Genomic DNA, 13331 nt, shown 5'->3' with positions numbered 1-13331 from the left:
CGCTCTTCCACAACTAACTCACTGCGAAATTCACTTCCCAAATACATTTTAGGAACCCTAAAATGGTATCACTGTCATTCCCTGAGTTGGTTTGTTTTTGCCTGCCTAGGAGGGCAAATGCGGCCCAACGTCATGCTAGCTATAGCTTCATAACCACACATTTATCTGTGTTTTATGTTTCTACCTTTTCCACGTTTGTTTTTTTTTTTCCAGTTACCACACCTTTATATTTTGATTTCTTTTTCTGTTGCTTATTAGAGTTAATACTGTCTTCTGGTTTTGATGTTGATTTTTCTTAAATGCTTTGGATAGTTTCTAACTTTTGAGCATTTAAATAACGGAAAATTCAATTGCAAATTATTCAACCAACATGTTGACAACTGAAAATTGTCAACCATTCAATATACATGAGTTACTTTTAGTAAACCGTAGTTCTTGAGAATACGTTTTCTTGTTTAATCTGCAAATTTGTTGGTCATACTTCTCTGTCTAATTTTCTAGTTTTTTTAATTTTTTAAATTCTTTTTTCTTATCAATTGAAGTTAATTATTATGTTCCATTAACTTATTTTGGTCTCTACTCGTATTTCAAATGCAGGTGCCACAATTGTTGTTTCTGGGGATGGCCGGTATTTCTCTAAAGATGCTATTCAGGTATACTTACATTGATGATTGTTTATTTTACAGGATTATATTTTATTTTTCCAAGACTTCCAGTAGTGTGCCTTATGCCTAGGTGAACATCTGGCAAGCTTCAACTTTTCTGTAAATTTATTTTATCTGAAGGTATATTCTTTAGATGCTGAAATGGATGTTGACATGCAATAAATTGACTATTTGTTGCACACTTCTTGATGCGGAAAGCGTAAAAAAAGAAATGCTGCCAGTACACATTGTGGTCCATTATATGATAAGAATATCATATATTTGATGAAAATATTACTTTATTTAGCTTTTGATCTTTCTTTTAGTTTATAGTGATTATTTTATTAAATAAATTACAAATAAAGAACACATTAAATCCTAAAATAGTCTCCTAACTATTTACATGTGGCCAATTTAGTCTTCTAGTGTCGTATTTCTCTCATTTTGTCCTTTAACAATACAAAATTGATCCAAAATAGTCCCTCCTTCAAAAATATGATATAAAATTGACCTCAATTTAATCTCTTGACTATGTAAAATTAATCGGAATTTAATCTCTATGGGACCATTATGGATCAATTTTGGGATTAAATTTTAGAAATGTGATTTTCTAGGAGTAATTAGGACACATTATTAGTTGGGGGCCATTTTTGATATATCCCAATGAAGAACCATGCCATGAAATGTGATAAGATTTGGAGGGAAATAATTAAGTATTTTATTTCAAGATTTATGCTGTATTTATGTAATCGTAAAGAGCTTCCAGTTGAATACATATAAAACTAGGAAATAATAATTTTACAATAGCCTATTGTTTGGTGAGTTGGTAGAATAATAATTAAAATAGTTCATAGATTGATGAGTAGACGGTAGGGGTCCTACGAGTTAAAGAGTTAGTGGCGGAAGAGAAAAGAAAGGTGAAAGTGATACCAAAGTTAACTTAAACATCAATAGCTAAGCCAAATATTATTATTGAACACAAATAGGCGGTTACAACCAACTCACTTGAAAGGGAAAACAGTACAACATGACACCCAAAAATCTGAAATGACAACAGACACGACAACACTCAGCTAGGGGGTAGATGCGGTGGTGGTGGTCGGCAAGGGTTTGTAAGGTAGTGGGCGGGTGAGAAAGGTGGTTGGCAAGCTAAAATGAGCAAGGCGGTTGTTTCCTTGTGTCGGACAACAAGCAAACAACGTGGAGTGATATGAGAGGGCTGCGGTAAAAAAGAGGGACTGGAAAGCAGCAAAACAACTGAAATGGGAGGTCCTCGGTTGCTGCAGTAAGGGAGGAGGACTACAACTGCTAAGGGGTGGAGCTGGAATGAGGGAAACGGATGGTCAGGCGACTGGAACAACAGAAAACAGCCAGGAATGATTTTTTTCGGGCGACAACAGCGAGTGAGAATGACAAAGTCAACAGCGGGAATGTGTGGGACTGCAAGACAACCAAAGGAGGGAAGTCTTGGGGCTGCGACAACGAGGATGATGGTTGAACAAAGAGAAACTGCAAGAGCAATAGCGGTGGTTGTTTGGAGGCGGCTACAACAATGGAAAGTTGTTGGGAACAATACGAGGAGGATGTGGAAGGGGATTGGGAAGATAATCACTACCTTAGGAGAGATACAGTCGGAGCATCATCCAAACTCTCATATACAACCCTCAAAGAGGGAAAACATCAGTCGACGACTGTCCCTAATCTTACTGACGCAAGGCGAGGAATGGTAACCGACCCCTGAAAGAGTATGGTCCAGAGCTGTCTCCCAAAAAAGGCGAGACCTGCCGCCCAACATACTTCCTTTCCTTTTTCGTTTCCCTCCTAGTCCTTTTTCCTCTGCTATTATTTTCCTTTTCTATTTCTTGCCTATTATATGCCCTTCTTTTTTTTATTTTCTTTCTTATTCTGATCCTTACATATTCTACTTACTAATCTCTATTATATATATGTGGTGTTTGCTTTAGGTTAGGGGTAGTTGATTTGTTTTTTGAGTTTAGTCCGTCGTCGGTGTTTTCGTCTTCCGAGGGTTGTACCCGACAACAAGAAGATGCTCCGGTTGTAACTCGTTTGAGGTGTTGACTATCTCTATTGTTCCTCTGCTTACTTGCTACCGTCAGTTACCTCCAACGCCTCTTAGATTGTTGCATCTCCTTACTGCGCTTCCAGAAGGGGGCAGACTCCCTCCCTAGGTGACCGCAACTCCTTCCTTCGTCTCCAGTAGATCGTCGCCTCTATTCTAACACTCGCAACTTGCTGCCAGTCCCTCCATGCATCTTCCTGCAGTTCGTCAACCTCTCCCGCCCCTTCCAGTAGTTGTCGGCCACTCTCGGACATGATCGCTTGCCGCAACCCTCCTTTAGCACTTCCCAGTGGTCATCGACTCCTTGCATCTTCTAACGAGTCGCTGACGCTTCCTGCAGGCTCCATGAGGCCACCGACTCCTCCCGACACTTCCTAGTAAGTTGTTGCCCTCTTCGCATCTTCTCGCAGGTTTGCCGGCTCTTTCTTGCAACTCCCAACAGGTCGTCGATTACTTTCGTACCCTCCAAAAGCCCGCAACCACCTGCACTTCCCCTTCGTACCCTTCAAACAACCATCCGCATCTGCTGCCTGCCAACGCCGCGACCCCTGCCGCACCCACATTCCAGTAGCCACCCACACCTATTGCAACCCTCCACCTTCCAGAAGCCACCCGCACCTATTGCTCTCACAGCTTCCAGTTACCTGCTGCAGTTATCTTACAGTCGACGTCCACGGATACTCTTCCTAGGTTGTAACTGGATTGTGCCGGTCCTATATTTATTGTCTTGTTTTTTTTTATTGCTTCAATTCTTGATTGAATCCTTCGTTATTTGCTTAATAGTATTTAATTTCCGTCGTTAACTCTGATATCGTTTGGTATCAGAGTTAGGTTAGCCATAATCATATCCTAGACTTCCTTAGAGTCCGCCAAATTCTTTCTCTCCCTTTTCTTTTTTTTCCTTCGCTCTCTTTTTTTTCTTTTCTTCTTGTCTTTTTCGTTCTTTCATTTTCTTTATTTCTCTTTTCTTCTTCAGGTCCGAAACCTTCAACGATGCCCCTGATGAGATACTTGCCAGACCCCACCCGAAATGAAATACAATAGGAGATTTGTCGTCTACAACAAAGATTTACAAAGATGGATGATGGAACCCAAGGGGAGGTTACCCTCGACCATGATCTAGAGAGTCGAAGGGGCAATAGGGACGAAGATCTGAATCTGTACCACGGTGAAAACATCAACAACAAGGAATACCGACTGTGCTCCTTCGGAATTCAATATCGGAGGAAGCCAAGAGAAGAGTTCGCATATGAGGGACACATGGACTTCGATATGAAAGTGGATGTGTCAAAGTTTGATGGAGGCATGGATCTGAATGACTTTGTCAACTGACTACACTAAGTGGAGCGAATCTTCAAATATAAGGATGTGTTAGATGATACACCGGTAAAGTTGGCTACCATCAAGTTGAAAAAGAGTGCCTCCCTATAGTGGGAGAACTTACAGAGGCGGAGGAAAAGAAAAGATTGTGATGAAATTTCCAAATAAGAGAAGCTGAGGAAGGAACTGTAGGGGAAATAACTACCGTCACACTGCTGTCAGGACTTGTTTCTAAGGCTCCACCACATGCAGCTGTGAGATCTTTCTGTGAAGGAATTCACAGCGCAGTTCGATCAATTGCAGATGAAGTGTGAGCCGGCCGAGCTAGATGAGCAGATGATTGCTTGATATCTGGAGGGCCTAAAGGTCGCAATTACCACTGATAATTGATAGTGAGAGTTGTGAAATTGTAGTGTCCACAGTGATGGTAAAAAAGTTGGGATTGACCACGTAAAAGCATCCTCATTCTTATTCCCTCACCCGACTAAAAGAGAAAAATGAGATACACATGGATCAATTGTGTCTAGTTGAGTTTTCAATAGGCGATTAGTTACATTATCAAGTTTGGTGCGACGTGGTGTCGTTGGTCGCATGTCATATTCTACTGGGGAGGTTTTGACAATTCAACCACATGGCTCAACACGATGGCTTCAAGAATACCTATACTTTTAAGAATGATGGGAAGCGAATCGTATTGTTACCTGTTAAGGATACTAGAGAATAGGTAACATAGAGGAAGAGCATTAGTCTTGGAGTCACTATCATACAGTTAGCTCGAGATGCGCTAGTAGCACTAGCCTTAGTCGTACTTGAGGGGACAAAGATGGAGAATGTAATATGAGCATCGTTCCAACCATTACTACACAACTTCCAGGCTGTGTTGATTGATTGTCTTCTCGAGGGAAATACGCCACTGAGGGATATTTAGCATGTCATAGATCTCATACCAGAATTAGTGTTGTTGAATCAGTCTGTCTACAGGATTTTCACGGTAGAGTAAAAGGAGTTACAACGATAGGTGCAGGTTCTTGTCGCGAGAGAGTTAGTTAGAAAGAGTACCAACCCCTGTGATGTCCCCGCATTAATGGTACCCAAGAAAGACAGGACAAGGAGGATGTGCATTGATAACAAAACCATCAACAAAATTACCATCAAGTACCGGTTCCCTATACCTCCCCTAGATGATCTTTTAGACCAGTTGCACGAAGCCGCCATCTTTTCCAAGATTGACTTACGCAGTGGGTGCCACCAGATACGGATGAGGTCAATAAACGAGTGGAAGACCGCTTTCAAAACACATGATGGGTTATTTAGGGGTGTAAACGAGCCAACACGAGCGTGCCCAACCTCAGCTCGTGTTCGGCTTGTTAAAAAGTATCATTGTTCGTGTTAGGCTCGTTTATATTTTGAACACAAAAAGTTAGTTCGTGTTTGACTCGTTTGCTTATCGAGCCAAACACGAGCTGTTCGCGAACAAATAGTTATTTTGACAACCCTAATCACGTAGCCATAGGATGTTAATGGTTAGGTCATGATTTAAGTCTTATTGATTATATTATGTAATTCAATATATTTTTATTCTATTTTTTATCAATAATTTTATTGATTATAAATCTTTGTAGCCTTGTAGTCAATTAATTTTTTTTTTAAATACTACTCATCAATAAAGGATGAGTGAAATTTGATGAATAACATTCAAGCCAAAGCAAGTGGAACACGAACTAACAAATCTTTGTTCGTGTTCGACTTATTTATATATCGAGCACAAAAAAGTGCTCATGTTCGGCTCGTTAACTTAGCGAACGAATCGAACACGAGCTCCTTAACTAGCCGAACACGAGCTGTTCGCGAACAACAAGCCATTTTGACAACCCTAGTTATATGAATTGATAGTTATGTCATTCGACTTGTCAAACGTGCTTAACACTTTCATGAGGTTGATGAACCAGTTGTTTCGATCCTACATTGGAAAATTTGTGGTAGTCTACTTCAACGACATCAGATTTGAAGAGGAGCACTTACAACACCTAAGGGCAGTGTTCGAGGTATTGTGAGCGGAGCAACTACGTACTCATCCAAAGAAGTGTCACTTCATGGCAAACAATGTATGCTTTTTGGGTTACATCGTTACTAGTGCAGACATTCATGTGAACGCTATGAAGATCGAGGCCATTATAAGCTGGACATCATTGCAATCGTTCACTGAGCTGAGGTAGTTTATGGGGCTAGCATTGTTCTAGCAGAGCTTCATGAGGAATTTTAGTACTATCACCACCCCTTTGACAAACCTTTTAAAAGGGAAGGAGTTCACATGGACAACGACCGATTAGACCAACTTTGACACCTTGAAGGAGAAAGTGACTCAGGCGCCCATGCTAACCTTACCAGACTTCAACCAGCCATTCAAGGTAGAGTGTGACACATCTCACATGGGGATAGAGGTAGTGCTGAGCAAGGGGTAATCCCATTGCCTTATTCAGTGAAAAGCTAAATGAATCCAGGAGGAAATACTTAACATACGATAAGGAATTTTATGCTATTTATGAGCTCTGGAGCACATGAGTCATCTGTTGACGCATGATTTCACGCTGTTTACGGATCTCAAGGCCTTGAAATTTCTCAACAACCAGAACAAACTGAAGGGCCGACATGCCATCTGGGTGGAATTTCTAACGTTACTCTAATTCGTGCTTAGGCACAAGGAGAGCTTGAGCCGCATAGCAGACACACTGTGGCATCACCACTTGTTGATCACAATAATGCAAACACGAGTTATTGGATTTGAGTTCGTAATGAATGTGTACAACACAGACAAGAACTCTAAGAAAATCTGGGAACAATATCAGGAGAAACCTACTGGACAGTATTACCTGACAGATTTCTAATTTTTCCACCAAAGTCAGTCGTGCATTCCAAGTTGTTTGTTGAGAGAGGTCATTGTTCAGGAGAGTCAAAATGGAGGATTAGCAGGATATTTTGGCGGGGAGAATGCTCTCTCCCTTGTGTGCGAGCATTTCTTTTGGCCCCGATTAACGAGAGATGTGGAGTGACACGTCAGGCGGTGCAGGATTTGTCATCTGACAAAGACGAGAGGGTAGAATTTGTGGTTATACTCTCCATTACCAATACTAAAGGCACCGTGGGTGGATGTTAGTATGGACTTCGTGGCGGGTCTCCTGAGGATGCAGAGGAACAAGGACTCCATTATGGTGGTAGCGGACCGTTTCTCGAAGATGACACATTTTGTACCCTGTCAAGGACACTGGACGCATCTCATATCACCTATTTTTATTTCTGGGAAATCGTGAGGTTGCACGAGATTCCCAAGGTTATTACCTTCAACGGAGACCTCAAATTTCTAAGCCATTTCTGTAGGATTTTGTGGGGGTAGCTAGGAACCAAGCTCCAATTCAGTTTTGTAGCTCATCCACAAACGGACGATCAGACAGAGGTAATGAACAGGAGCCTAGGTAACCACCTTAGATGTTTCGTGGGAAAGAGTATCAAGCAATGAGATCTCATCCTAACTCAATCTAAGTTTGCCTACAACAGATTCGTGAGTCAGGCTACATGACACATACCGTTTGAAATTGTATATGGGCGCAATCGGCTTACACCACTTGAGTTGGTACCACTTGCCGACATCAGAGGTCAGCGAAGATGCTATAGAGCGGGTTTGCTAGATTCAGAAACTCCACGAGGAGGTTGGCAAAGAGATCGCTAAGCAGAACCGTAAATATCAGACATATGGAAATAAGTCCTAGAAGAAGGTGACATTTAAAGGAGACTTGGTGTAGATTCGACTAATGGAAAATTTCTGGTATGAGCATTTGTGAAGCTTAAGCCCAGAGCAGATGGTCCTTTCAAAATACTTCAGAAGCTGAATGACAACGCCTACAAGATCGACCTGTCAGGGGACTACAACGATTCAGTCATGTCAATGTCGCGGACTTGATACCGTACTTTGAGGACTTAATGAGGTTGAAGCTCTCTCAACACCAGGAGACTAAAGCAAGGCTAGGAAGGGGGTCGGCTGAACAGACCCTTGAGTTAGTCTGGTTTGGACCAACCTACCCTCAAGTAAGGGTGAGACCTGTTGCCCATCACTCCCCCTTTCCTTTTTTATTTCCCTTATATTCCCCTTTCCTTTTCTATTACTCTCCTTTTTCTATTTCGTTCCTTTTATATGTCATTTCTTTTCTATTTTCTTTCTTATTTTGATCTTCACTTATTCTACTTATTAATCTTTTTTATATATATGTGGTGTTTGCTTGGGTTAGGGGTTGTTGATTTGTTTTCTGAGTTCAGAGTCCACTGCTGGTGTTTTACCCTTTCGAGTGTTATATCCGACATAGAGAAGATACATCGACTGTAATTTGTTCGAGTTAGCTGTTCCTTCGCTTCCCTACTTACCTCCAACCCCTCACAGATTGCCACATATCCTTCCTGCACTTCTAGCAGGTTGCAGGCTCTCTTACCTTGCTTCCAGCTGACTGTCGGCTCCTTCCCACATATCCAGCAGGTCACTGCCTCTCTTCCGACACTCACAGCTGGCCTCCGGTCCCTCTCTGCATTTCCTTGCAGTCTGTCAACCTTTCCTACCACTCCCAACATTTTATCGCCTGTCGCGACCCTACTTCTGCACTTCCTAGTGGTCGTTGGCTCCTTCTTGCACGTTCCAGCGGGTTGCCGACTTATCCCTACACTCTCCAACAGGCCGCCGACTCCTCCCGACACTCACTAACAAGTTGCTGACCTCTTCTGCTTCTTCCCGCAGGTCGCTGGCTCCTCTCTACACCTCCTGGCAGGTCGTCAATCACTTCCGCACCCTCTTTTAGCTCACCACCTGCAGTTCCCCTCCTGACCCTTTCGAACAGCCACCCGCACTTGCTGACCGCCAACGCCACAGCCCTGCTGCTCCCACATTCCAGCAGCGGCCCGCACCTACTGCTCCCTCCACTTCCAGTCACCGACCGTACCAATCTCTCCGTCAGTGTCCTCTAATACTCTTCCTAGGTCATAAGTGGATTGCGGTAGTCTTGTCTTTATTGTCTTGTTGTCTTTGTTGTTTCGAGTCTTAATAATATCCCTCGTTATTTGCTTAATAATATTTATTTTTCATTGTCGTTGGTTGAGTTTCGGTGTCACAAACTCAAGCAAAAAACTAATATATAATAAGAGGATAATTATGAGTGCCACAAGAGGACCTACCAACTCCTCGGAAGGAGAAACTTCGACCTATTTGGTCCAAGCGAAGCAGGTGGGTCACTACTTTGTTCGTGTGACTCCCGCATCGGGAATAGGGGCACTCCCTCGGCGGAAAGCATTGGTGGATGTGGGTCCAACTTAAATGAAACTATGCTGATGTTTCACACTCTCTCTTAAGCAAATAAATGAATATCATTCATTCCTAGCTTGCATGGTAATCTTTTTCTTTAAATCCTCCATTTCTTCAAGTCACTATTGTTTATGATAATGTCATCAACATAATCTGGTAGTGTATAGACTCCCTCAAAAGCTGTATTTCACTAATAATATGGTATATTTAATTTTATTTGTTGAACATTGTTTAGACGAATTATTCGAATCACGCCTTTGTAGTTTATTGCAACCCATACACTGTTTTTTTAGCTCCGTTCTGTATTTTAGCCAAATCTTGGTTGGACCTCTGACCCCTTAATATACTTTCTCCTTCTAGTCATCATATATAAAAAAAAAAAAACATTCTTCATATCGCATTATTGTGTCTTCCAACTCTTTTCAATCGCTGAAGGTTAGAGAAATCTAACGGTATTTGTTTTAGCAATTGAAGCAAACATTTCCTAGACAATCAATCATGTATGGTTAGCTGTGGCTATTGGCGTCACTAGTTTGGTTTGTTATTTTTTAGTGAACCATCGAATTTGTATCTTGTTGTAAAGACCCATTTATATTCAGTGGTTTCATTTCTTTTGATAAATTTGCAATTTTATTTAGGGGCATTTACATACATTCCACACAATTCTTATGTATTTACATATCTAACACCTAAATTTTAATTTTTATATTTGCACCACCCAATTATTTCATATCACATAAAAAATACCATTGTTTACTTTTAAAAAAGTGAAATACACCTTTTCATGCATAGGTGAGGTGGCATATATGTAAAAATTAAAACTTAGGCGTTGGATATGTAAATACATAAGAATTAAGTGGCATGCATATAAATTTTCCTTTTATTTATCATTTTTTTAGAGGCTTTAACTTTTTCCATGATTGCATAATTCTAAATCATATTACTTAAAGTCTCAAAAACTATTTTAAGGGCGGAAATAGCATGTAAGGAAGGATTGTTGATAATGAGAAATATTTTTCATATAAGAAAAACATTTGTAAAGGGTGTTTAGTAATAGTCCTTGCACCTTTATTTGTAGGTTTAATTATTCCCTTAGCGGATTTGGTGAAGAGTTGATTTGCTTGATTGGCATCAGATGCCTTTCTTCTCGAGTGAGCGTGTAATATCTAAATAGGAAGTTATTCTTGTGTAGCCTAGATTTTGATAGGAATGATTGATTTTGGAATATAGTTGTTTGATGGGATGAGAGGAGGAATGGTAATTTTGGAAGAAAAACTCATTTGTGATAAATATTTTTTTTCTTGGGATAAGCAATAAGAAATAATGATTATTTCATTAAAAATGACATCAACGGGCACATACTTTTCTTATGAGGAGATGGTGGCTTTGTTACGGTTTTTTGCGAGAATAACAACACATTTAATAAATTGAGGATCAAGTCATCCTTCAGGCAACAACCTGCAGGCAGGCAGTCACCTACAACTACCACGATTGACAAAGGTACTCCGAGAGACACAGGCAGGCCTAGACAAAGGAGTGACACTCAGATCATAACAGGAAGAAGCAGGAGAAAAGTAGCTCCTCCAACACCGTAGCGTTCAGTAAATGTTACCAATGCCACAACTATTGCTACATAACCTCCAGCTGTCCCACTAGTAGGATAGTCACCCTCATGGATCAGGGCGTCATGGAAGATATTATTGACAAGGAGAAATTGAAGGGCAGGGTGAGGTGTATCAACTTCCACCATATGAGGGAGAAGCACTCGTGATTCGACAGATTCTACAGACCGATATTGACACGAGGTTCCACAGTGGCTTCACCACAACATTTTCTACACCCGCTTCTTAGTGAACGAAAAGATATGCAACCTTATCATTGACGGTGAGAGCAACAAGAACTTGGCATCGACTCGGATGGTAGAGAAGTTGGGACTCATGACTCAGAGATATGCCCAGTCGTATTCATTGACATGGCTGAAGAAGGAAAATCAGATTAGCATCGGCCGAAGATGTTTGGTAGAATTTTCTATCGGGGCCAGTTGCAGGACCAGTTGTGGTGTGACGTGGTCTCTATAGATGCCTGCCATCTTCTGTTGGGACAACCCTGACAGTTTGACCGAAGGACTCAGCACGATGAATTCAGAAACACATACTCATTTACCAAGGAGGGGAAACACATCGTTCTACTTCCTTCAGCAGAGCCCGAAATCACACACTTTTACCTGCAGAGCAGCGTCAGTGGGGCCAGTCTTAGTGACGACATAGGATGAGAAAACTGAAGCATTGACTTCAAACACGGGACAGTTACGACAAAGAGGATGTCACCGTAGCACTAACTCCACCACTGGACGGGAATATTCACGTTGCTCTCACAACACACTAGACCGACCCGATTGTGGGTTACTATGGGAGGATCCAACAGTACAGGTTTGGACCACAGTCTCAGGAGAGTGGATCGACAAGGACAAAGGCGCTTAAGCGGTGTCAACTTCTTCGATGATTCGGGCAACAGTGCGGCCGACAGTGGGATCCAGGTGCAACCAGGATTAGAGAGAAGGGACTAGAAGCTTCGACGAGTGCGTTCAAAGCTCTCCCAACCTCGGGACACTGACGTGGGGGCGGGAGACAAGCTAGTCGGCTGACCAACTGGCGTAGAGATCGGTCCAGGGGAGCCAGTCCAAGAGTCCAACAGAGCCGAGCGGCTTTCCTTTCGTATCTCCCAGATTGAGCAACATCTGGCTCCTCCTTCCTTTTCTGCTGCTTCCTCATTTGGAATATTTTTATGGCTAATTTTTAAATATTTTAGAATTCCCCATCCCTTTCTTTTGTGTGGGAGTTTCCTTCTTTATCTATTTCTTTTCTTCTTCATGTAAGTATCTATATATTTGTTTTAGAAGTCTCTGTACGTTGCAATCAAGGTTAAGGTTGGCGTCGAAGATAATGTCGGAGAATCCTGTGGATCCGCCATAGTTGTCTGTGAGGAATAAGGCTCAAGGTGAAGAATCCTTAGTAGCGGTGGTAGATTTCTCAACCTATTCTGACTATCCGATCATTCTAGGGTGAAACGACATACGGAGAGGAGAAGACGTCTGATTATTATTGAGCGGAACAACAGGCCCATGGAGGAAAATATAACCTAGCGGCCCTATGTTGCGCATGTAGTTCTCTTGATCGATAGATCTTCGCGAGTAAGTGAGAGGGTCGATCCGCACCGGGAGTATTCCTTCCGCAATTTCAATTCAATTCAAGCTCTGATACCATGTAATTTTAGGAGAGAAAAAAATAATTATTCCTCTTTAATTTCATAGGAAATATTTTCAAGATAAATAGCGGGAGAATGCTACCACATTAGGAAAGCTGCAAAATCTCTCGTGCTAAAAATATGAAAAGTAGGAAATACTGAAAAGGAAGATACTAATAATAAAGCTGATTAAAATTTCATCAGTAATGTATCGGTTTCCTTAGGTCTTATAAATATATCCAAGTTGTTGAACATTTTTCTCCCATAACTTTGTTTGTTCTTTTGGATCGATCATCATTCAATTTATGCACGAACTATGTGTTTTTACCCCTCCAGCCAACTTCTAGAAAACAACTTTGTAAAACCAGTTTTCTCACTCTAAGTAGTTGCGATAAAGCTACTTGTGTTAATGATGTTGGTGCTATTAAAGCCTGTTTTGCTATTTGATTCTATTTGTCGCAATATATATTCCTTACTTTTGATATCTTCTTTCTAAACTGTCGTTGGTGTATTACATATTTGTTTTCTAAATTGGCAGATCATAATAAAAATGGCAGCTGCAAATGGAGTAAGACGAGTATGGATTGGTCAAAACGGTCTACTCTCCACACCTGCTGTATCTTGTGTTATCCGGGAACGAGTTGGTGCAGATGTAAGAACAGTGTTGTTCATCGTTATAATATTTTTAGGCTCAATGATTGGTTGA

At 41.3% G+C, this 13331-nt stretch overlaps 1 protein-coding gene across 1 annotated transcript in view; it reads left to right on the top strand.

Moving 5' to 3' along the window:
- The window catches only part of LOC110028533 (phosphoglucomutase, cytoplasmic), a 50854-nt gene that overhangs the window by 21578 nt on the left and 15945 nt on the right, over nucleotides 1-13331 (top strand). Inside the window, exons 3-4 of the mRNA XM_020730429.1 lie at nucleotides 598-653; nucleotides 13164-13277. Of these exons, the coding sequence (XP_020586088.1) occupies nucleotides 598-653; nucleotides 13164-13277 (170 nt within the window). The remainder of the gene's footprint in view (nucleotides 1-597; nucleotides 654-13163; nucleotides 13278-13331) is intronic.

Source organism: Phalaenopsis equestris, unplaced genomic scaffold, assembly GCF_001263595.1.
Source record: "Phalaenopsis equestris unplaced genomic scaffold, ASM126359v1 Scaffold000513, whole genome shotgun sequence".
Taxonomy (NCBI): Eukaryota; Viridiplantae; Streptophyta; class Magnoliopsida; order Asparagales; family Orchidaceae; genus Phalaenopsis; species Phalaenopsis equestris.
This window is presented reverse-complemented; position numbering and strand designations above follow the sequence as displayed.